Source organism: Crinia signifera, chromosome 5, assembly GCF_055691185.1.
Source record: "Crinia signifera chromosome 5, ASM5569118v1, whole genome shotgun sequence".
Lineage (NCBI taxonomy): Eukaryota > Metazoa > Chordata > Amphibia > Anura > Myobatrachidae > Crinia > Crinia signifera.
The window spans coordinates 113,625,412-113,651,072 of record NC_139221.1 but is presented as its reverse complement, the minus strand read 5'-3'; the positions used below and the strand labels follow the sequence as shown (position 1 = coordinate 113,651,072).

General features: G+C 43.3%; 1 protein-coding gene across 5 annotated transcripts in view; it reads right to left on the bottom strand.

Annotated features, from left to right (window-relative positions):
- Positions 1-25,661, bottom strand: part of KIF13A (kinesin family member 13A) — a 217,877-nt gene that overhangs the window by 18,999 nt on the left and 173,217 nt on the right. For 2 of the 5 annotated variants that reach the window (XM_083187859.1, XM_083187862.1), the window contains exons 23-33: positions 24,322-24,473; positions 23,857-23,989; positions 23,623-23,769; positions 18,057-18,098; positions 16,793-16,892; positions 14,212-14,338; positions 10,755-10,810; positions 10,262-10,386; positions 9,420-9,596; positions 946-1,038; positions 456-608 (exon numbers count right to left, since the gene is read on the bottom strand). In XM_083187859.1, coding sequence (XP_083043985.1) covers positions 456-608; positions 946-1,038; positions 9,420-9,596; positions 10,262-10,386; positions 10,755-10,810; positions 14,212-14,338; positions 16,793-16,892; positions 18,057-18,098; positions 23,623-23,769; positions 23,857-23,989; positions 24,322-24,473 — 1,305 coding nt within the window. The remainder of the gene's footprint in view (positions 1-455; positions 609-945; positions 1,039-9,419; positions 9,597-10,261; positions 10,387-10,754; positions 10,811-14,211; positions 14,339-16,792; positions 16,893-18,056; positions 18,099-23,622; positions 23,770-23,856; positions 23,990-24,321; positions 24,474-25,661) is intronic. The other 3 variants (XM_083187861.1, XM_083187863.1, XM_083187860.1) reach the window with 2 other exon arrangements.

Sequence of the window (25,661 nt, the reverse complement as noted above, 5' to 3'; positions counted from 1 at the left end):
GTATTCATTTGGTGCAAAACAAAAGTTCCAAGTACTCCCCTTTAGCTCAGTTCAAGGATTAAAGCAGGGATGGGGAGCCTTTGGCCCTCCAGATGTTGTTGAACTACACATCCCAGCATGCCCAGCAACAGTTTTAGTATGGCCAAATAGTAAAACTGTTGCAGGGCATGCTGAGATGTGTAGTTAAACAACAGCTGGAGGTCCAAAGGTTCCCCACCCCTGGATTAAAGGTTCAACTTTCTGCCTATTTATGCAGAACCATACATAAAATATTTATCACTGGGATTTATTTTGTAAGCATCTAGAGGTTAGCTGAGATCTAGAGGTTAGCCTATTTTCTTGTGATTGTGGGAGGTCAACCAACATTCAGAAAACTGTCCTGGACATTTCAGGAGAGTAGACAACTATGATGTACAGCATATACACAAGCAATCATCTATTATGTGACTACTTGCCTGCCTCAATCGCTCTAGGCCCAAAATGTTCTCCACCTGCAGAACTCCACGTGTGTATTTCTCAATGTAGGTTTCTCCATCCGATGTGGCCTCATACTCACTCCGTGCTGCCATCAAAGCTAGGGTTTCTCTGTCTTCTGCCTCTTCTGTTGCCTGTTTAAAATAAAGAAAAGAGGTTCAGGGAATGAACACCTACAACTTTTATATGGTTATATTACGTGTCTTTTAAAAGCTACGAAATCTGTGTGCAGGAAAACATTTCCACATATCATCTTTGCCTCTCACCAGGACTGGATAAAATATATTGCTTAAAACACCTTCTCTTATTGGTGTGATCCATGAACGTTTGGTGCTGGATTCTAGCTTTTGGTGTTCGGACCTATTTTTGTAGGTACTTTTCCAAGACCACTAAGGTTTCTTATATTTTATAATTTGCCTGTGCACAGTTTAGCATATATTTATTATTTTAATTAATATTAAGAAAAGTCACCTTTGGGATATTGGACACAATTTCATAGCTTACACCACAGGAATAGAGAAAGTTCTTGGTAGACATTCTTCTTTTTAGGCTTTGGGTAAAACTCTGCAAACAAAAAAATAACTTTTTTCATGAATTATTCTTATTATCATTATGTTATCATTATTTATTTATTACCAGTTATTTATATAGTGCACACATAATCCGCAGTGCTTTACAGATAATATTTGAACACTCACATCAGTCATACCCCCCCCCCCCCCCCAGTGGAGTTTACAATCTATATTCCCGACCACATGTACACATTTGGGGGTTAATTTTGTTAGGCGCCAATTAACCTACACATGGAGAGGGTCTCTTTTTTGCAGGGGATGGTGGTGGCGACGCCAGCCGCCATCCTCCGCCATCTGTATCTGCGAAAGGGGACGCGTGCGCATGAGATGCGCACGCGTCCCCTTCCGACGGCTTCCCTTGGGTCCGCACCGGCTTGTCGGCGGTCACCCGGGGTCCCCACGGCCTCCCCGCACCACCCCTAACCCTGTCCGTCTCCCTGAAGCGGAGATGGACAGGTCCCCGTCGCCCCGCCGCACGGAAACTGAGACGCGCGTCTCAGTCAGATGGAGAGCCGGGCTGCTGGGGGATCGCCAGCGGTGACGTTCTGGTGATTCGCCAGCAAGAGGGAGCCCGGCTCCATCTGTACAGGTATTTTTTTGGAATGTGGGAGGAAAATGGAAACCCATGCAAGCACGGGGAGAATATACAAACTCTGCACAGTAAGGCCATGTAGGGAATTGAACTCAGCGCTGTGAGGCAGCTATAAAGAAAAATGATTTCTTGTTGATAACTTCATTCATCCCTGACTTAGGCCCTTCCATACTATTTTGAATGAAGAAATAAATTTACAACCTAAACGCCATCTGACCATATTTGATTTTTAAATTATTGCAGCTTAAATGTATGAGAACTGGCTATTACAAATGGGCCATAATGTGCATATTTAATAACATTAAGCACAGGTTCTCAAACTCGGTTCCATACAATGCATGTTTTCCAGGTCTCCTCATAGAATCATAATTTTTTTTTTTTTTTTAATCAAGTGTTTTTTTATTGATTTTTTTCAGATTACATGTAATACAATGACATATCTAATTTAACTAAAACTAAAAAAAGAAAATAATAAAGACATACAGCTTGAACTTTACTTGTGTGGTACATTATTCCAGATTGGGAACAGGTTAGCTTATATCAGTTATAGTGGTTAAGTACAGGCATTTTCACAGTAGTACTGAACAGAGATCATGACCAGTGTTGCGCACAAAGGTACCCAGGTGAGTGTGGAGACAGAATCTCTAAAGGGTTCAACCGAGCTCTAAACATAAGTTGAGGTTTATCGGCGCTGTAATTACAGGCGGGGGGGAGGGGGGGAGGGGGGAGGTCACAGGGAATCACTGACATGGGTCTTGCAGATACAGGGTAGATGACTGCCACAGGTTCCAGATTTTATCATATTTCCGCATACAATTCCTCTTGGTGTACATAAATCGTTCATGAGATATGGTAGTGTTAACTAGAGCCACCCACATAGCATGGGACGGGGAGGAAGAACCCATCCAAGTCCTGGCTATACATACACGGGCCAGAGTAAACAGGGTATTTACATAAATTCTATGGCATTTAGGAAGCAGCTCCTCCAACTCCAGCCCAAAGACACAGATGCGGGGATCAGCAAGTGGGACCTGCACACCCGTATCCCGAGCACTAGCCAGGACAGTCTCCCAAAAGGAGCGTACCTGCGGACATTGCCAGAGTAGGTGCCAGAAGTCCGCATCTGGGATCCCACACTTGGGACATGTATCGGACCCAATGCCCCCCATCCTCATTAGTCTATGTGGAGTCCAATAGACCCGATGCAGGATATATAGCTGGATCTGTTGAAACCGTGCAAACGCCGTGGCCTGCCTGGGTGAGCCCAACATATGAGACCATTCTTCATCTTCAATAGGTCCTATATCCACCACCCATTTAGCTCGCAGGCCTTCCAGCTGGTCTACCCCAGAGAAGGTAAGAAGAGGAGAATACAGAGCAGAGACTTTTCCTCGGTCTGGCAGCTTACTGACCAGTGTACGAACTGGGGATACAGCAAGTGCAGGCACACTCCCCCTCCACTGTGCACCTACTGCATGCCTAAGCTGAAGGTACTTATAGAAGTACTGTCTTGGTATCTTGTATTTGGTTACCATTTGCTCAAAAGAATATAATGTTCCATCCTGAAAAAGGTGGCCCATTTCAGAGACCCCAAAGGAAGTCCAATCTGAGCCCGTCCTTAATTTACAAAGTTCAGGAAACTCCCTGTTTCTCCATATGGGGGAGGAGGAGTCCACAACCGGGTCCCCCCGTATGGTCCCCACCGCCGCCCATACCCTGTGGGCCTGTTGCAATAGAGGAGGAAGTATCCCCAGCGTGGTTTTAGCCAGAAGAAATTGCAGGGGTGTAAACGACAGGTTTGCCCTGCGTAGTAAGGCAGTGGGCAGGTTCCCGTGGTGTATTGGTGTGACCCATTCAGCTAGTTGGGCCAATTGCGCTGCCAGGTAATATAGCTTAAGGTCTGGGAGTGCTAGGCCTCCGTCATATCTAGATCGGCATAGAGTCTTAGCTGCCACCCGAGAACGTTTGCCCCCCCATATAAAGGAAACTATGTGTCTGGTTATAAGTTGGAAGTGGGAAACAGGAATATAAACAGGTGAATTCTGAAGAATATACAAAAATTTGGGCTGGACTGTCATCTTAACGAGGTTCACCCTACCCGTCACCGATAGTGGAAGCGTCTGCCAAGTGCGGGCCCTCCGTCGTAGATGGTCAATCTGCGGGGTCAGGTTCAGGGATACAAATTCAGCGGGGGAATGGGAGATCTGGATACCCAAGTATTTAAATTGCGTGCACCACCGTAGGGGGCAATTATAGGACAGGGGCTGTTGTGTAGTAGGGAGTAGAGGGAATACCACCGACTTATCCCAGTTTATGCCTATCCCTGAAAAACTGGCATATTCCGTCATGAGGGCAAGTAATGCCGGAAGGGAAGAGGTCATATCAGACAGGTATAGGATCATATCGTCTGCATATAGTCCAATTTTCTCCTCTGTATCTTCCACCTGAAACCCTCTAATTAGGGGGGATGCCCTGATATAGCAGGCCAGCGGCTCCACTGCCAGTGCAAAGAGCAGGGGTGACAGGGGGCACCCCTGTCTAGTTCCCCTGCCCAGGTTGAAGGAGGATGTGGTGAAGCCATTAACCATCACTCGGGCAGTCGGCCCGGAGTACAGTAATTTAACCCACGATAGGAAATTTGGGCCTATTCCAAACCTGCTCAGGACCTCCCACAGGTAGCCCCATTCTACCGAATCAAAGGCGCGGGCTGCATCCAATGAGACCACTACCGCGTCGTCCATTCCCCCCTGGGCCCACTGCAAATAGGTAAAGAGGCGGCGTAGGTTAAGGGTTGTCGATCTGCCAGGCATAAAGCCGGTCTGATCGGCATGTACCACCTGAAGTACAACCGTGTTTAGACGCATTGCCAGTAGTTTAGCCAGTATTTTGACATCAGTGGATAATAACGAAATGGGCCGATATGAGTCAGGCGACAACGGGTCTTTACCAGGCTTTGGAATAAGGGCTATCAGCGCCTCCGCCATAGATGCAGGGAGAGATCCCTGCCTCAGCAGATGATTATAGAGGGCCAGCAGTCTGGGAGCGAAGAATGTTATGTGGGTTTTGTATAATTCAATAGGTAGCCCATCCACCCCCGGGGACTTAGAGTTGGGGAAAGCCTTAACTGCCGCCTCAATCTCCTCCAATGTGAGGGGGCTATCTAATAATTCCCTGGAGTCAGCGTTCAGACTGGGGATCGCTATCCCATCTAGATAGTCAGCTAGTTCTGTCGGGGTGTAGGTTGCTCGGGATTTATACACTCTTTCAAAATGTTTACAAAATGCGGTTGCTACTGGGAGGGTCCCTGTACATATCGTACCATCGTCCTGTCGTATACTGTGTACAACTGTAGGGGGGTGGTTTTCTCTAGCTAAATAAGCCAGGAATTTGCCTGATCTGTCACCCTGTGTGTAGAAGTCATGTGACTGGAACAAGAGACGCCGCTTGGATTTATCCAGCAACGTTTCGCACCATTGTTTGTGGACAACAAGCCACTCCACACGGTCAGCCGCAAGCCTCGACGTCAGATATTTCTGCTCAAGCTCTGTACTCTGCCTCTCCAGCTCGGCCTCTGCCTTTCGGCTAAAGACCTTAAGTTGCGCGACCCGGGAGATCAGTGAGCCCCGTAATACCGCCTTGAATGTATCCCAGACCAGTGGGGGATCCCCCTCTATAGGATTATTTTCAAAAAATTCCTCCCATAGTGCCAGTAGTTCAGAGGCTGCTCCCATCTGCGTCAGCCAGAAGGGATTGAAACGCCAGAACTTTGCGCCTCTGGTGCCCCCCAGCTCCACCTCAAGACATACCGGGGAGTGATCAGAAACACCTCGGGGCAAATATTCAATGGCAGTCACAGACGGGACCAGCCGCCTGGATATCAGGGCCATATCAATACGTGAAAAAACCCCATGGGTACCCGAGAAGCACGAAAAGCAGCTAGCCGTTGGATATCTTAGTCTCCATACATCTACCAGGCCCACCTCTCCGACAAGTCGCGCAAAGGGTGTAGTCCCACCTCTCCCTCCCACAGGGACAGGTCTCCATCTGTCTAGTGACTCGTCCATTACGGCATTAAAATCTCCAACACAGATGACTGGGTATGTGGGGAAGTCCTGCATAAAGGTACATGCCTTATTAATTATAGTGGGCTGGTATGGAGGCGGATTATAAATGGCCAGCAGTACAAGGGGGGAGTCATGCAGAGTGCCTGCCAGGAACACATAACATCCCCTAGGGTCGGTTTGCACTTTTTGACAACTGAAACCCATGGATTTATTTATCAACACCGAGACTCCCCTAGAATTAGGGTGAAAAACTGAGTGGAAAGACCACCCCACCCAGGGTTTTTTAAGTGCCAGCACTCGACTGCCCACAAGATATGTCTCAAAAAGGCATGCAATTCCTGGGGAGCGAGCTCTAAGTTGATTCATCACCAAAGTACGCTTAACCCGGTCGTTAAGACCTCTGACATTCCATCCTAAAACTTTCACCATTGTACAACAGCGGGAAAAATAGCAAGCAGGAGGAGACGATACTCAGTAGGAGCATCGCATCATACCTTCCCATTCCATTCAGTAACCAGGAGCTAATATATTGGAACAATGTACACATTTCAAGAAAAATAAAAAAACTAACACATATAAGAAAATCCCAACCCACCCGGCATACCCACCCAAACATAGGTATACTTTGTTCCCCTAACATCAAACCCCAAATCGACTCCTCTAAGGAGACGTTTCAACTAACTTAAATCGAAAAAAAGAGAAAGAACTAGGCCCTTAGGGGGGGCAACTACTATTTATGGCCTAAGGAACATGTCGCTCCTGACCATGGAACATAATCTTTTAGTCAGATAGGAGAGAATACCTCTTAGTAATTATTTCTAGATAACATTTCTAGACAACATGACCTTATATTTCAGACATTATCAATGTGAGGTGCCAGTGAAGATGAAAGAGAGGGCCAGAAGCATATTGGGCAAACTTCAATAGACACATCAAGGGAGGGGCAGTTCAGGGAGGTAGCTCCTGTGGGGCCGGCTGTGTGTCCATCCATGTTGAAGCAGCCCGGGGCGTGTCAAAGAAGTGAGTGCGGCCGCCAGCAACCACCCTCAGTCGTGCCGGGTAAAGCATCGAATATTTCAGTTGGAGGGTGCGTAGACGTTGTTTAACCCCAGTAAACTGTGACCTGGACTTCTGAACTTCCACAGAAAAGTCCTGGAAGGCCGCCACCCGCTGTCCCTCGTATTCAAGGGGACCCTTCACCCTTGCCAGTCGAAGGACTGCATCACGGTCCTTGTAATGGAGAAATTTTGCAATGAATGTGCGTGGCTGAGCACCAGGAGGCAGCGGACGCGTGGGCACTCTGTGCGCCCTCTCCACTGCAAACTGTGGGGTGAAGGCATCTTTTCCAAACAAGGATGTCAACCAAGACTCGAGGAAGGATTCAGGATTCGTACCCTCCGCCTTCTCAGGGAGGCCCACAAATCGCACATTATTCCTCCTCAGCCTCCCTTCCATATCAGTCAGCTTTTGCTGGCAGGTTGACATTTGGGATTCTAACGTGGAGAGGCGGTCAGGGATAGGCGCAGTGGTATCCTCCAGCATAGAAATTCTGGTCTCAGTCTCCTCAACCCTGTCTCTCAGCTTCTGCATATCCTGTCTTATAAAGGATATATCAATTTTAACTTCTGCAACTTTGCCAGCAAGCCTCTTTTCTGAATCAGTAATGGCCTGCAGAAGTTGCGCCAGCGTGACCTCTGGTGATTCCGCCATGTTGGGATCGGGGGAATGGACCTCAGCTGGGGGTGGCGTGGGGTCTTGTCTAGCAAATTTTGCCAGTTTAGCCGCAGCAGCTGGTGTACCTCTACGGGACATAGAGCAGGCTGGAATCTCCCAACAGGGTAGGAGGGCACTCACTGATCCCCTGTAGCAGGTGTTTGAGTCAATCACGGCAGCCCGTGGTCAGGGGGCACACTCGGGGTCAGCACAAGTGTGAGTTCCTTATAAGGGCTCTAAGGAGTATATCACCTGTCTCAGAACGTTCTCAGTCACCAACCACTGCAGTAAGGAGTGTCAGCAATAGGGTAGAGACTGCAGTAGAGAAAGCAATCCGCTCTCAGAGGCATGTCAGGACCCACCACCCTTAAACCCAGTTCAGCAGGTTTCAGAGACACATATATAAGGTATCAAATAGGCGCCAGAAAATGGCGGAAGGTGCACACTATTTAGTAGCAGTTCTTTTCCCTTCACACGCAGGATGCCAAGGAGGAGGGTGTATATTCAGTGAAAGCTTCCACTGCAACTGTGTCCCTTGTTATTGCCCAGTAACCGGGGGTGGGGGTCTCCTCATAAGCCGCAGTATCTCAGTAGGGTGTGTGGGGCGTCTAGGCCTCTCAGCTTTCCCTCCTCAAGATGGTGGCAGGGGTACTCACTGTTACGCAGGGCCTGGATAAGGAGTTCTCCGGGAGCCGGTCGTCAGGCGGGGGGGGGGGGGGGGGGGCACGCACGCCCGGAGCTGTAGTAAGCGGCAGCTGTTCTCCCCTCTACCCCTCCGTCAGCACCGCCGCCGTCACGGGTAGATGCCGGAGGGAGAAGCGTCCTCCGTCTCTGCCGTCCCTCTCACGCGGCGGGCGTCTGCGCACCTGCAGCAGCAAGTTCCCCTCCACAGGCCCCCGACGGACAGAGATGATATGTCCACAGCAGACGGGGGATACCGCAGGTACCGCAGGGCACGGAGGTCGTCGTCCGTGTAGTCCCGCGCGACGAGCCTCTGCAGCGGCAGCAGCAGCAGCCGTCGTCTCTCCTCTCCGTCCCAAGATGGCGCCGGGAAGCGCGTTCAGCAAGGGGATCCCTCCCAAGCCAGACACAGGTCACTCCGTTCAGAGCAGGCACCTCACCTCAGTGCCAAAACGGTCAGGGGCATGCAGGTCACCTGTCCCTAGCGAAGTAGAGGTTCTCCCCGGCGACAAATAGTGTTTGCAGGATAATTTGGTCAGGAGCTCAGCAGGCACGCGTCCTACACCATCTACCGCTAGGCCACGCCCCCCATAGAATCATAATTGAAATAATTAGCTCCACCTGTGGACCTTTTAAAATGTATCACTGTGTAATGAGTGCACCTGCTTAGTGACCTAGAAAAGATGCTATATGGCCTGTTGCAAAGTTCGGCACAAAATGGCAAATCTATAGGTACAAATAGATTTGGTCTATAGGTACAAATATCATATTTCTGAGTTAATGCTGAGGCATATGTATTGCAAGATGCATGCAGGTCTGAACCAGTGGTATATATATATATATATATATATATATATATATATATATACACTGTATATTTGCATCCTTCAGTAGTATATACATACTTACATGGTTTAGGTGTATGCAATTTTACTAATGTATCTCAATAACTTGTTTTCATTGTAAACTACTCATTCACTCTTAGGCATCAATAAACAATAAAAAACAACTCTAATATAAAGTAGCAGTCAAACATTGTCTTAATACAATTAGTACACATATACCTAAGTAACAAAGAAAGCACTTTTCACAGATACATTAGCAAATAGCCAATCAGAAGCTGTTCACTAGTGCTGGCGACTATAATCATTTTATCTGATAACTACACCTCACCCACCCCTGGGCCACATGCCCAGAGTCCCATTTCCTTCCCCTCCCGGACTCAGCATGTCCATATCACAGAATGTCCCAGATCTGCATATGTGCGCGTTCATTTTTCTGGAGATGGAAGCATTCATCTTTTTCTTGTTCAAATTACATTACCTGCTTGTTATACACATTAACAGCAATTCTCTTCCGCAGAACTAACTCCAACGCGGCCGGGTGGCTGAGTTGCACCGTGATCTTTACAATAAGATAGATGCGCTCACTCTGCGGAGTAACTCTATTTAAGTGCAATGAGTCATGGATTGCAGAATCCCAGGAAGCAGTGGCTGATACCTGACAATGAAGAAACACCAGTCTCAGTATTATATTTACTGTATATCAAAACATCTTTACAAGTCAAGAGTATGAAATGACATCTGCAGTAAGCACCATGTTATATTATAACATTTTATTTCTGTGCGCAGGAATCAGTCTTAACTTCTCCTTGGAAGACACATTACATGAGACAATGGTTACTACAGTAGCTCAATCAAAATGTAGTTTATATACAGTACTGTAGGTCTGGTACAAGGGTTCTGGTTTCCTCCCAAGTCCTATACATACATCGTTGTATAAGTGGTCCTGGTAAGATCTTGTTTATGTGATAAGGAAATGTGGGGCAGATGTACTAAGCCTTGGAGACCGGTTCTAAGCAACTCCGATTATGTACAATGTGTTGGAACTATATAAATGAATAATACTTATTTATCTTGCAAGTTTTCAGTGTTGCATCTTCTTACCGGTGAACTGTTTTACTCATAGCAAAATAATAATTTAATAAGAGTTCCTTTAAACTAATGGTGTATTCATGATAATATCATATTTTACTTATAAAGCACCACAAGGGTTCTGCAGTTACATACAAGGAACACTGAAAATATACACGAATCTACACTAATACAAACGAGTCAACAACGTCACATAGATACCTGTATATAAATACAATGTGCAAATGTTACCTCTTCATCACTGTGCCTTATGATCGGCAGGTAGTAAAACTGGCTCCCATGCTCCTTTGGTAATATGGAATTAACACCTGCTGCATGTGATCCCACAAGCTGCTCATTGGCACTGAGGTCATCTGCTAGCAACATGACGGGAAAACATGGGAACAGATTATGATACCTGTTTATTAAGGTAACAAAGCATTACATTTTATAATGATCAACTTCTGTTATGCATTTCAATATTTAAATATACAGGGCCATCAAAACCAATCTCTGGCTCCAATGTGGCAGCTCCTTAGGTTGGTTATGCAGCCTTGGTAAGATCCAGGGCCTGTCTGTGCGACCCCCTATAAATCAGATGGGGATGTGAAATTGTAGCTGGGGCCAGAGCTCTGCATGTTTCCCCTTTGTCTGTTACCTTTGTCTACAGTCTTCCTGCATCTTTGAAATAGAAAATGGATAAACTATCTGTGATGTGAAGATTTACCAAAACCAGGTAACTTACCATTGAGATCCAGGAAGAGGACAGGTATGTGTGCTTCCATTCCAGATGGTGGAGTCCTGCAAAGATACCCAAGTCAATGAGTCATATGTGAAAGAGAAATTGGTCCTTTCAATATGGGTAGAAGGTAGTATTTTATATAATATTAAGCATCATGTAATCTACTTATGAACATACTACATAGAAATGTCTGATACAGGAAACAACGAAAAGTCCATCTTAAATTATATAAAGATGGAGCAAGTTTTCCCATATTTCTCAACATACAAGCAATTGAAACTTTTTAGAATCGATAATGTTTATCTGAAGGTGCCCATATACGTTGCGATAAGCAGCAAGCAGCTTCTGCGGGCATCGCATCGCACAGTTCAAATAGTATGTGCTGCACACACTTTTTGTACTGCCCGCAGATCGGATTGCATACAAAACGCACGTGGGCGATCCGATGCGATCCGCCTGATAACACATCACATTGCACGCTGCTTACCGCAACGTGTATGGGCACCTTGAAACCAATAGTAAAATGTACAGATGACCCAGAGGGGAGGAAGACTGGGTTCTGGTAATTTTTTGGTACATTTTCTTTTGCCCATTTATTGAACTTCACCTGCTGTGTGTAAAATGCTCGATAACCAGGGCCAGATAAATACCTTTAGAGGCCCTATACTCACAAGAATTTGGCATTTTTTATCTATATCTAAATCGAAATCTGAACAATATTCAACCTTAAAATAAAATATTTTTCAAAATGAAACAAAACTTAGATTGAGATGGAAAATAAGTTTATATTTGAACAGATTTCTCCAACTTTTTCTAACTGCAAAGTCTTTGATCAGATCGTCAAACTGAATCATTAACCTATTATTACTATTTTATTATTGTGTGTGTGTATGTATATATACATATATATATATATATATATATATATATATATATATAAAATCTTTATTTTATATTTTTTTATTTATAGTGGGAGTCCCTTTTGTGGAGCCGTATGGCCCATGGGAAATCTCGTAATGGAACACTTCTGCCATGCCCCCATTCCTTAATGCCCTAAGAAGGTGCTTATTTTGCCTATAGATTAATCCATCTCTGTGCAAACCCAAAATGAACACACTTCTATTAACAAATGGTTCTTTTTTTGACTACATAATTAAGTGCAATTTTCGCATGGATGCCAATATACTGCACTACAAACCACTGTGCACCGCAAGTGGTCCAAATGCAAACTCGTTTTGTATAAGTGACAAGTATATGTTCTTTCCCCACCTGCAGCACATTTTGTACCCAATTGGGCTGATACAACGTTGTTGGGAAAATGGGGTAAAAAAAACCACCAATAAAAAATAGTGTATTTCTGTTAATAAGCAGAGCTGTGTACAGTATGGGTCCACATCAGCAGCATTGGTGTGCTCTCTAGCTACAGTGTAAGGTCACCTTCTATGAAGCACATAGAAAAGTTTCTAATGGTGACTTCCTGCACATGCAGAGTGAGACACCACACGAGATACAGTAAACAACTGTCTTCTATTCACTTTCCAGCAGCAGTCTCTATCTGGCTTTACTCTTATGTGTAAAGCAGCACTTTATTGTTCATCAGTTGCATATCCGATAGTGAACGTTCAGTTTCATGATTAGTCTTTCTATGCAAATATAATTTTAAAGATTATTAGATATTATTGTTATACCAGAGGCCTAATTGCTTACTTCAGTAAAACATTTCAGCTAACTACCACTTGCAAAAGATAAGAGGTACAGTATCCCACTGGCGCACAAGGAGCAGCAATAGAGACAGGAGAAGGAAGGTCACCCAACCCTCAATATAAACAATGGATACAAGAAATGGTTTCTCCTGTCGCAAACCGCGCTCACAACCTATTAATATGATAAGGAGTAGTAGGATCTTTAATTCAGTCCAATTCCAAACGCAGGCTTTTTCTATTTCTTTCTTTCGTAATTTCTCTTATTTTCTCCGAGAGGGAGTATATAAAAAGAAAGAAATGGAAGAGGATATATTATATGTTCTCACAATCGTTTGAAGGGGGGGATAGCCACCACCGCTACACGGAAGTGGATTGTAAATTTAAGAAGGGTGGCATACCCTACTCACACCAAACGGGGGTTGTGCTCCACATATAAAGGTATCTTTTATCCGTGATAGGGAAGACAGACTCCAATTCACAACACGACCTTCGCCCTTTCTGGTATATATAGGTTCACCCAGTGTATTTTCAACATAAATAGCGAGGGGGACGTACCCCACTTACACAGCACAGTGTGTTGTAAATCCTATCTCGGTTTCTTTGTGGGAGTATCCTCCTCCCAGTATTGGTGTATTTCTTTCTCAATAAGTATATATAAGAGAAGAGAAAGCGTACTTGAACATATAACAGATATTTTATTTTTCCAAAGATACAATAAATTGGGACAACAATGGACCACAGCCCTTGCACAACAAAGATGAAAAAAGCACTTAACTTTGTTCAGGGGATCAGGTCCGCGTTTCAACCATACCAGGTCTTCCTGAGGAAGACCTGGTATGGTTGAAACGCGTTGATGGAGAGTCTGGGACATATTTAAGAGACCTACACCACTGCATTGCCTCACTTCTCAATTCAGGGGTATCAGTCCGGACCTGATCCCCTGAACAAAGTTAAGTGCTTTTTTCATCTTTGTTGTGCAAGGGCTGTGGTCCATTGTTGTCCCAATTTATTGTATCTTTGGAAAAATAAAATATCTGTTATATGTTCAAGTACGCTTTCTCTTCTCTTATATATACTTATTGAGAAAGAAATACACCAATACTGGGAGGAGGATACTCCCACAAAGAAACCGAGATAGGATTTACAACACACTGTGCTGTGTAAGTGGGGTACGTCCCCCTCGCTATTTATGTTGAAAATACACTGGGTGAACCTATATATACCAGAAAGGGCGAAGGTCGTGTTGTGAATTGGAGTCTGTCTTCCCTATCACGGATAAAAGATACCTTTATATGTGGAGCACAACCCCCGTTTGGTGTGAGTAGGGTATGCCACCCTTCTTAAATTTACAATCCACTTCCGTGTAGCGGTGGTGGCTATCCCCCCCTTCAAACGATTGTGAGAACATATAATATATCCTCTTCCATTTCTTTCTTTTTATATACTCCCTCTCGGAGAAAATAAGAGAAATTACGAAAGAAAGAAATAGAAAAAGCCTGCGTTTGGAATTGGACTGAATTAAAGATCCTACTACTCCTTATCATATTAATAGGTTGTGAGCGCGGTTTGCGACAGGAGAAACCATTTCTTGTAACTACCACTTGCACTTTATTGATGATAATGCATTATGTGCTGTAACATGATACAGTATCTGGTCATTGAGAACCAACCACAGCTTTTAGTTGGTGTGGTGTATCCAGATGAAAACATAGATATAGTTAAAAATTGTTGACAGTCTCTTGCATTTAAACACCTACCAGTTCGCTGGTGCTCCAGGGATGCCACTTCCCGGCGCTGGTACTAGAACTGCATTCCTCTCTTCCGTTAGGCCCACCCACTGCTCAACCAGTCTTGCTTCCCGCTCAATATCATCCTCACTTTTCTCTAGAAGAAGAATAGCCATTTATGTTACTATAGATAAAAGAACATGTGAATGTGAAAAAAAAAAAGTGTTTTAAAAGCATTCTCCAGGGCTGTGGACTAACAAAAATTGCCTCACATAATCTTAAAATGTTGACACATATCAGCCTGCAAATACATATGTTGTCCACCCCAATTCTAGAAACTAGTTCTGGTAGGATATGTAAACTAAGTTATGGACTTTTGTTGAAGACACCCAACATTCTGCTTTTGGGTAAATTGCATGAAAACATATACAGTATATGAATTATGGATGAAGACCCAGAATCAAGAACAAGAATTGGAGCTAACACAATGGCGTATTTCTAATTGAATGCAAACCTTAAAGCGTGTATAACACCCAATTTATCATGTTATATAATTATATCAATTTATCATTACTGCTGCATGTTCCCAAATCTCACGCTATCCAAATTTTATCAGCAGATTGTTTAATACAACTGTAGTTTAAAATTTTAAAATGGCTAATTATTGGAATATGAAAAGAGAAAAAAAGTTTTTTGGTTTAAATACAGTAGATAAATTTGGAGTCCATAACATTTGTAAAAATATATAAATAAATTGATGTTGGGTAAATTTGAAATCACTCAAAAAAATTAATCCCCCATCAAATATAACACCCCCATATACCTGTTCCAACCAACCAAACTTTTATTCTGTAATTTGGAGAATTTTACTCCACTAAATAATAGAATACTTTCAATTGCCTAATCGGTCATCATGGGGATGAGGTGGTGGTGGTAATGGGGGTTGTGTCAAGGGGTTCTGAACCAAGTTCTGACATTTTTACCTTAATTAATTATGTTTCCAGTTTAACATCAAAAGTATATATACATATATGTAAGAAAGTACACATTTAGGATAAACACAATAGCAGTTATATACAGTGGTGGCTCCTACCTTTTTGGGGGAGGGGGGCTACCTCTGGCCGCAGGCACCCCCCACCCCCTGTCGCCGCTCTTCTCTGGTCTCCATGATGACAGGCGCCGGGACTGGCGCATGCACAGTACAAACATATTTACTGCGCATGCAGCAATTGCCGATTTTGCACAGCAGCCCACAGAAAGGTGTCCCTGAGGGAGGGAACACCTCCCAATGGGACTGCCTGGGTGACTGGCAGGTCGGACTTCCAATAGGAAGTCACTGCCAGTCACAGTGAAGCCAGTGCGGTCTCACAGACTGCATCTGGCTTTCACTACAGTGGCGGATTTTACCAGGGGGTAAAAACCGCCACTGTGTATATATGAATAATATAGCAGAGAATTCATTGCTCAAAAAATCTAAGTGTTATTGTAGTTTTTATTATTTTATTTATTTTTAAACATTTTTGGTCGTGATCATAAGCATCTTATTATGTGTATTTTGTTATAGTCTATATGGTACTCTTTACCTAGAACGGCGACCATCGCAACCATCGAATGCACTAAAAAACGGATGCGATGCGATGCCCGCGATTTCCCATAGGGACCAATGTTAAAGTGAGATTGGATGCGATTTTAGTGTTCAATGCCTCAATGCCCGCGATTTTTACATAGGAAACAATGTTAAATGGGCCACAGAGCCCAAATAGTCACCGTGAAGTCTGAAATGGCCCCCACAATTGTTAACGCCACCCCACGATCAACGTGAACCCGAAGCGTGGCGAGGGGCGGCGGTACGCGTCCTCCGACCTTTTCATACCCCCACTATCCACGTCGGCGTGGAGTTAAGAATAGAATAGTGTGGCGAGCGCAGCGAGCCACCGAGCCCGAAGCGTGGCGAGCGCAGCGCGCCCCGCGAGGGGACGCGGATACCTTCACAGTTATACGCGTCCCCTCGCGGGCTTCCCAGGTGTCCATGACGACGCGGACACCTGTGAAGCCCGCGAAGGGACGCGTTTACCTGTGAAGGTATCCGCGCTGCGCTCGCCACGCTTCGGGCTCGGTGGCTCGCTGCGCTCGCCACACTATTCTATTCTCAACTCCACGCCGACGTGGATAGTGGGGGTATGAAAAGGTCGGAGGACGCGTACCGCCGCCCCTCGCGGGCTCGCTGCGCTCGCCACGCTTCGGGTTGACGTTGATCGTGGGGTGGCGTTAACAATTGTGGGGGCCATTTCACAGTTCAAGGGCACTATTAGGGCTCTGTGGCCCATTTAACATTGTTTCCTATGGCCAAATCGCGGGCATTGAGGCATTTAACAGTAAAATCGCGTCCAATCACAGTTTTAACATTGATCCCTATGGGAAAATCGCGGGCATCGCGTCGCACCCGTTTTTTATGTACCCGCGATGCCCGCGATTTTTTACCCCCCAAACCCCCGATGCCAATCGCGGGCGCCGTTCTAGGTAAAGAGTACTGTCTATATAGTATAGTAATATGTTTTTGAACAATTTACTAATTAAAATATCTTAGTTTTGTAACTTAATTTAAATTAACCTTGCTTATTGATAATTTTCTGAATTTGCTCATCCAAATATTCTTTGCGTTTTATCAGTGCGTCCGACCATCTTTCACGTACACAGTTCAAATCCTCCTCCTGTTAGAAAGATACAAATATGTGTAAGGTTAATGTTTTACTTTCTGAAAGTTTGATTTTTGCCTTTTGCTACATGAATTAAATGAAAAATTAACAAGTGATGCCATTAAACAGTTTTTTTCGTTGCTATTTTACTAATAAATAGAGGGAGTGGGGGACAAAAATCACAAAATTCGTAGAGTGATCAACTTTTTTTTAAAAATTACTATTTGTACTGAATGAAAAAAAAAATATTTATATAATATATAAAAAAAATATGTTTAATGGCAAAAAGGGTGGAATGATGGTGAGCCTTCTATTTTTCTTAAGGTATCAAAGAAAAACAGGTGAACGCAATCCACCATTAGTTCTGTATACAGCATCTTGTGAGAGAGGTGATCAGCAGACCCATCTGTAAATACCGGTCTTCATGCAAATTAAACCCCATCATGTATCATGCCTTGTGTTTGCATGTGTATTGTGAGAATGGTATAAAGCCTTAACATGTGGTCAGCCAAAGGTTAGTGCATTTGTGATTTAGCATATAAAAGTTAGTCATATTTTTCAGGTTATTAAATGGACATGTTCCATTTTATACCAAATTTGTGGAACATGAGCCAGTTTGGATCTATGTATACAAAGCTGAATGCTCAATTCCTTTAAAAAACTATTTTGTGTAAAAGATTGTGTGGATATGGATACGTTCGTGGCACAATATTTAATTTAAACAGATGCCTCTTATATAATAGTAAAACATCCTGTACTTGTATAGGTGAATTACCATGGGGATAGCTCGGCCACCACAGCTGTATACAGACTGGACCACAGGATTACTTCAAGTGCTGGAAATTTCATCAAATAAATATCATGCATTATTCTTATTATGCACTATTGCCTTGTATACTGCCACCTTTACAACAAGCTTCCAGAATATTGTGTGGAAATATGTTAGCTAGCGTTATACACAGTGAAAAAATTGTGAGAAGTTTAGATGCTGCTTCAGTGATGACAGTAAAGTGTGATTTTAAAGCTCCTCTTTCCCAGCTCCACAAGCTTTTCCCCAGCACCCTCATTCCCAAGTAACGCTCCCACACTCCACAAGATCTCCTCCCCCTTTCCATGTTGTTGTGCAGAGCAGAAGTTTGTCCCATGCCACGGGATTGGAAGGAGCCACTGTAATAATACCTGGTAACTATCCATATCATCACCACCAACATCATCCTCTTTCTGGTAGGAGAGAATACACGATGTAAACAGAACATGCATACCTTTTGTCATATAGTAACAAAGTTATGTGCAGTAGTACCGTAAATGCACCATAAATGTATGTACAATGCTAATCAATAGTGCAAGCGAGAAAACATAACAAGTTTCGGTGCTTGGCCTGTTTGACCAAAGCACACCCAGCTGTACCAGATGCATCAATACATTCATTCTTTAACAAGAAGATAGATGAAGAGAAAGGTAAAGCTAATTTGCTAAAGCATCGAGTGTGCTTTATTTATAAAAGTCATTTGTTAAATCACACATTTCCCAATTTATGCATGCAGTGTATTAGGTTACCTACTTTCAGTTCTGCACTACAACAGTAGAGCAATTATTTATTTAATGCATATCAATGACTCGAATTAAAATATTTAAGATAATTTCAAAATCAATTTTTACCAGAAAATTAATGGCATAGCCTAAACAATCCCCCCCAAAATATATTTTTATAATAGGTTTAAATCACATTTTCTGATTTCGCTGGAAGGGTGCGGGGTAAATGCTCCTTGATGCTTAGATAATTTTAATTTGTATAAATTGTGACGACTACTCATTTTATATATACACCATCCTAAAGGAACTCCAATTATTAACTAACGGAGCCCAACAGGATATAGAATATAGTAACAAGAACCGGAAACATGTATATCTAAAAAGAGCATAAGGGATGGAAAATAGTGTCCCCAGTGGAATTGGGGAGAGGGATGCCGGTTAAACAATCCTACAGTATTTTCTCTTCTATCCAATTGATAAATACTATTGCCTTATGGACTTCTAAAGTTGCCTCTAAGAGGATACATTGTGAAGCTGCTGTGAGCAAAAAACTTCTGCCCAATGCTAGTTTCTTCCACTCACTCATATGGAGCCATGTGAGCAACAAAATTCATTACTTTTGGACCCCCAAAAGCAAAATAATTATTATTGATTTTATGTCATATTTTATTTTTATTTTTGTTTTTTAACTTCTCATTGTTTTAGTCTACATGATACTGTTTTTTTTTTATGTTAATAAGTGTCTATTACAGGAGTTTTATATTCCAGGTGGCATATTTGCTACAGTGATCACCAGTTTTGGGAATTTGGATGAGTTTTACAGACCTACCACACCAAGTCAGTACCAATTGGATACTAAAACACCAACACTATTTAAAACACTTTAGTACATCAGACCAACAATCAATACTTTCACATAATGACAATAGAAACCTGAGATTTACTAAAAGGTTGGTTTAAAAACCTACGGAATGACAGCTTGCCTGCCCAAACAATACACGTGACACAGACAAGTTTGGGATCTGTGCACTATTCTTAGGGTTAACGGCAAAGAAAGCATTAAAATAAAAAATGCATGGGGTCCCTCCCTAAATCCAAAACCAGCCCTGGACCTCTCAAATGAAACAACATATCACAAATGCGGAAAATAAGATTTTCAACTGCCAATATTCAGCAGCTGTTTTAATGTAGTCGACCCAAAGAACAATGGTCGTGGATCCTGGTGGGAGCCGGCGGCTGGTAGAGAAGGTCCGGGCTGCGCAGTTGGAGCAAGGCACCACCACAGGAAGATTGCGCTATTGATGGCAGAACAAGTTTTATCAATAATATTAACAATTTATTAAATACATATATCACACTAAAATAGGTGCATTTACAATGATATATTTAAAATACAAAACTGGACGCAGCCTTTCAAAAACCCATTTTTATTTTTAACTTCATAATTATTTTTAATATTTCATTGTAAATGCACCTATTTTAGTGTGATATATGTATTTAATAAATTGTTAATATTATTGATAAACCTTGTTCTGCCATCAATAGCGCAATCTACACCCCCACATTTCTGTTTTCCTACAGTGACTGACAATCCCTTTTTTTGATTGCTGCTAGCTTCACAACTCACACAGGCGCCCCAACAGCTACTCCGGTATCTGTTCTTTTTTCCAGTACCACCACAGGAAGACCTGACCTGTTGGGGTCTTGGAACCTGGGGAGCTGCTTTGACCAGAGTGCGCGCAACACGTGTCTCATTGGGTGGATGCTGAAGGGATCCGGGAGCCACTCCCTTTCTTGTAATCAGCGCTCTATTGATTGGTAAAGCGCTGCAAATAACCATAGGACTACAGCTCTCAGTTGCACTACCCTCTAAAGTTCTTTTGTGGGACAGCTACCTCTCCTGGGCACCAGGGACTGAAGACAGAGGAGACAATGATCCTTTCTTTGTTGAGAATTACAGTGCCATTCATTCCCTATCCCATTTGAAAAGCTGACAGATCCCCCTATGTTGCTGCAAAACATTGTCTGAAGGGATACAACTGAAAACCCTTGCTCTGCTTCACTTCACTTCTTTCATGAAAGTGCAACTCCACTAAATTTTGATTTGACTTTATTGTTTCTCTGTGTATATTATACTTTGATGGTTCACTGTGGACTGATTTAACCAACACTTTTGTTTGCTGTATGTTATAAATATTGGTAATCTTTCATTCTATGCAAGGCGATACTAGTCATCTTTGTACGATAAGCATTTCAGTGTACCAGTGCATTCATCTGCACTGCATCACCTCCACCTAGTGGTGATAAAGACATATTACTTGAATTTGTGTAGACACCTAGCGGAACCCCTCTTTGTTGGCACACTATAAACACATCACTGAGACTGCTCTACATTGATTATGGATTTGCCACTGAGATGGCAAAAGGTATAACTCAGATCCTTTGCCTCACATAGATTGGTGGGTGGAAAAAAGAGAATCATCACTCCAGATCATCGACTGTACAATAGAATCATTGGCAGATAGCGTATCCTCTGTAATTTAGAGAACTGTACCATAGGCCAACAGCAGCTTAGTATCCCACAGAAATAGCCTGTCTTTCAGCAGAGCCACAGACCTTCACTCACATCTGCAGTCAAAAGCTCCAAAATTATTTTAACACTGAGAATTTAGGCTACTTAGTTTCATGGCCTTCCCAATACCCTAAGTCAGTTTTGGGGGATACTCTAGGCAGGGAAAAAGTTGAACAAATCTATTGGCTTGATAGGGTTAATCCAAGTTGTATTACTGTCCACAACACTATTGACATCTCGAGTTCTTTACCACTTCTGATCTTGGATTGTAAATTGCCACATTCCCATGGTTAATAGTGGAATGACACCTGTGTACAGTAGTACAGGATATAGCAATGTGCCCAGAGGTGTTTTTGGTGACTGTTCCACTTTGGTTATCACAGCGATTATTAACACTCCAAAGGTATTTTATTGTTCTATGGTTGTGTAATCCTGTCACTCTGGGATGGCTCCCTCCATCCCCAAACCCCGTTCGTTATGTGCTGCCCTTGTTTCAGGGCCTTTTTGGCCCAGTGACATGAATGTTTGTTATGTTCTATTTACACATAAGACTGCTTATTTGGTTATGACCTCCTTTTCAAACGCCATAGCACACTTTGAGACCATTGCCTAATATATTGACATTCAAGATACTCACAGCATCAATGCTAAGTTACTTTTAATTATATCTAAGGTCTTGCTGTGAAGTCATCGAGTTTTAGATTATTTTGCTCTGGATAATGTTATTTGATAGAAACGTTTCTCATTATTATAGCTGTTCATAAGGAACGATTTTGGAAGTTGCCTCTCCTTGTTGCTCAGATATTACAGTTGCCTTTTGCTTAAGGGAGCTACATTTTCTCTATACTGCCTGGTCTATACCTTCCACTAGACAATATGTAACAATACATTCCTGGATTACTTTATTGCTAGGCATGTTTTGTTTCAATTACTGTTTTAGTGCTGTGCTTTAGATACAACTTGCGTTTAGTATGGCGCTCCCAACATCACCTAACATACCATGATCAGTTTATTCTTGATCATTTAATACAATAAATGTTTAACACAACACAAGCCTTAGAAACAACGGTTCCTGATCATTTTATCAAGGTTTGGAAAATTAAGAAAATGTGGTAAGTTATGCATCATTTCAATTCCATATATGGAAACATTATACTTTCTTCTGACTCCATTGGAAAGTATTAATATGCTTTTCTTACAAGCCATACGGTTGTGAATTACAATGTTTTTGATATTGCTATTATATTGCTTACCTTCTTATACTTGTATATACTTTCAATGTGTATGCATGTTACCTTTGCTGATGTGACTTATTCTGATGCATAAGATTCAATACAAATATTGAATTTAAAAATAAAGAAAAGAAATAAAGAAAAAAAGGAGGTGATTCTGATTGACTCGCTAAGCAGCGAAACGTTGCAGCTTAGCAAGCCTTGAAAACGCTGCCCGCAGGGCGTGCAAATGCTAGCCATCCATTCCCAGAGTAGCGTGCAGGGCCGAAATCATTCGAGGGTCGCTGACCATCAAATGATTTTTACCCTGTTCGCAAATCTAAATCAGTCTGGATTGACCTAGACTTGTGGCATCTGGGTCTGGGAACGAGGCGGGCGGCTGACAGCAGCCACCCTCCCCCAGAAGGCAGGTGCCTGCCTGTGTTCACATGTGAATGACCCCCTGCCCCCTCCATCCCGCCCCCTCCTGTGTGACCACAACGGCGACTATGCAAGTTTCCCGCACAGAAGAACTGCACATGCGAAGTGCGTAAACATCAGTCCCCATTATGAATTCGCCGGGGACCGAGTGAATCAGAATCACTCCCAAAGTTCTTAAGCATCTCTAGTACAGAAACACACATTATCCCTTGGGTACTTAAACTGCATGGGATACAGAAACAGAGGAGTCTGGAGTGTAGAGGCACTAATCTGCAGAAATGCTGCAAGGTACAGCCTCTATATACTCTAAGGTCCAGTGTCCAACTGGATGATAAAGTTATTGAACTAAATATTAATCTTCAGTTTGTTCACCAGCTTTCCAGATAATATATGCATACCAGCCATTACTCCTCAAGCTCAGGAATATTTCCACTGGTAGTTCTAGGCAACCTGCTTATTTCTCACAGCAGCTCATTGTCCACAATGTTGCCAATGTCAGAGCTTAAGGTGCCCATACACGGTGCAAGGGTGCTGTGCGATGCTGTGGGCATCCCATCGTACCGCACATAAAGTCTGTGCAGCCGGTGCTTTTTGAACTAGGTCCCGATCGCACACAAATCGCATGCAATTTGATCGCATGAGATGCGATCTAGTTCAAAATGCACTGAAATATTGTACCGTATGGAAAAAGCAAAGCAGCAGCATTTGCAAGGCGTCCTGACAACCCGCTGGATACCAAGAACTTTGGAGTCCAGATAACTAATCTTTTGAATTTGAGATGAATTATGATATCAGTTATCCTTAAAAAGGTGGATATAAAGGCAAATGATAAGATAGAAGTAAAGTACAAAGGTGTGCCACTGGTAAATCCGTTTTGTCATACATCTCACTGATCTACTACACTGTATGGTTAATCATTATACTCATCACGCTTTCATATCTGCATATACACAATTTGCACCACTGTGTTCTCTTTCATTCTAGTTACCTGATAACTGTCCAGCCCTCTCTGTAACTTTGTGGACCGGGCAGTGATGCAGCCTATTGAAATAGAGAGGATGGCTTCAACCATCAGAGGCAATGTGCCAGAATTCTGAACAGGGTTCACAGTCACCTGGATTCTTCTGGAATGACCCTATACAAAAACAAGATATATAACAAGATATAAAGAAAATGTCAAGAAAAATCCTCCAAAATGACATTAGCTGCGCCTTCCCCTCACCTGTCTGAGCTGGAATACACCACCAGTGTTCACATCCTTTGCTTGATGCAGCTCCACAGACACATATTCCCCATTCTCATTCAGTTCATGTATAGATATCCACATTTCTATTCGCCGGGTTACCTCGTTCCATCTAGAGCAATATAGTATATAGTGTAGTGTTTTTCCCTTAAGCAAATGTAATGTTAGTGTCCTTTAATGAAGACCTGCTACTTACGGTCACTCAAGATATTTGCATTAAAAACACAAATTTGGAATTTAAGAATAAAGCATTTTGTTTCATTTGGAATAGTAACTAAATACTTTTTTACAAATGGTATAACAATAATTATATAAGACCCATATAGACATATTTACAAAATACTTTTACATATTTGAACATTTGCTATTCAAAAAGAGAAGTTTACATTTATTTTCCCCATGCCATTAGTACAGTAAACACATTTAAGTTCAATAGTTTACTACCTGTCTCGCAGAGTTCTAGACTTAGCATGAAGAGAATCAATCTCCCATAAGGATCTCCCATTTCCAGCACACCTGTGACCCCAAACTTCAATAGCAAGAGCCCCTTCAGCAATAAACTCCAGAAACTCTTCAGTAATATGCACCACGTAATCCTAAAACAAAAATATACCAGAGACTAAAAACAAAACTAAAACAACTACATTTGATATTGGCCTCTGTAGTCCTCATGGTCATAAAGATAACACAAAAATAATGTGTAGGTATTTCATATTGGTGCAGTGGGTTCTTTATCAAATGTACCAAGATGTGCAGTTCCGTGTATTTGCCAAATGGAAACGATTTCCCATTGAAACCCATGTTAAACATGGAAATCGCGTCGGTCGCGTCGCGGCCGGCCATAAATGTACCCGCGATGCCCACGACGCGATGCACCCGATTTCCCATAGGAATCAATGTTAAATGGCCCGACCGACGCGATTTTACTGTTAAATGCCTCAATGGACCCGATGTGGCCATAGGAATCAATGTTAAATGGGCTACAGAGCCCAAATAGGCACAATTAACCCTTAAATGTCCCCCCAAATTTTTAACGCCACCCCACGATCCACGCCAACCCGAAGCGTGGCGAGCGCAGCGAGCCCGCGAGGGGCGGCGGTACGCGTCCTCCGACCTTTTCATGCCCTACTATCCACGTCGTTGTGGAGTTGAGAATAGAATAGTGTGGCGAGCGCAGCGAGCCACCGAGCCCGAAGCGTGGCGAGCGCAGCGAGCCCCGCGAGGGGACGCGGATACCTTCACAGGTAAACGCGTCCCCTCGCGGGCTTCACAGGTGTCCGTGGCCACGCGGACACCTGTGAAGTCCGCGAAGGGACGCGTTTACCTGTGAAGGTATCCGCGTCCCCTCGCGGGGCTCGCTGCGCTCGCCACGCTTCGGGCTCGGTGGCTCGCTGCGCTCGCCACACTATTCTATTCTCACTCCACGCCCTAGTGGATAGTAGGGCATGAAAAGGTCGGAGGACGCGTACCGCTGCGCTCGCCACGCTTCGGGTTCACGTTGATGGCGGGGTGGCGTCAACTACTTTTGGGGGGACATTTTTATGTTCAGGGGTGTTTTTGCCCCATTTCCCATTGTTCCCTATGATAATTTGGGGAAATTGATCCATTTAACATTGTTTCCTATGGTAAATCGCGGTCATCGCGGGTAAATTGAGGCATTTAACATTGTTCTCTATGGGAAAATCGCGGGCATCGCGTCTGGCACATCGCACCTGATTTTTTATCGGCCGCGATGCCCGCGATGGCCCCGATTTTACCCCCGATGCCCGCGATTAAAATCGTGG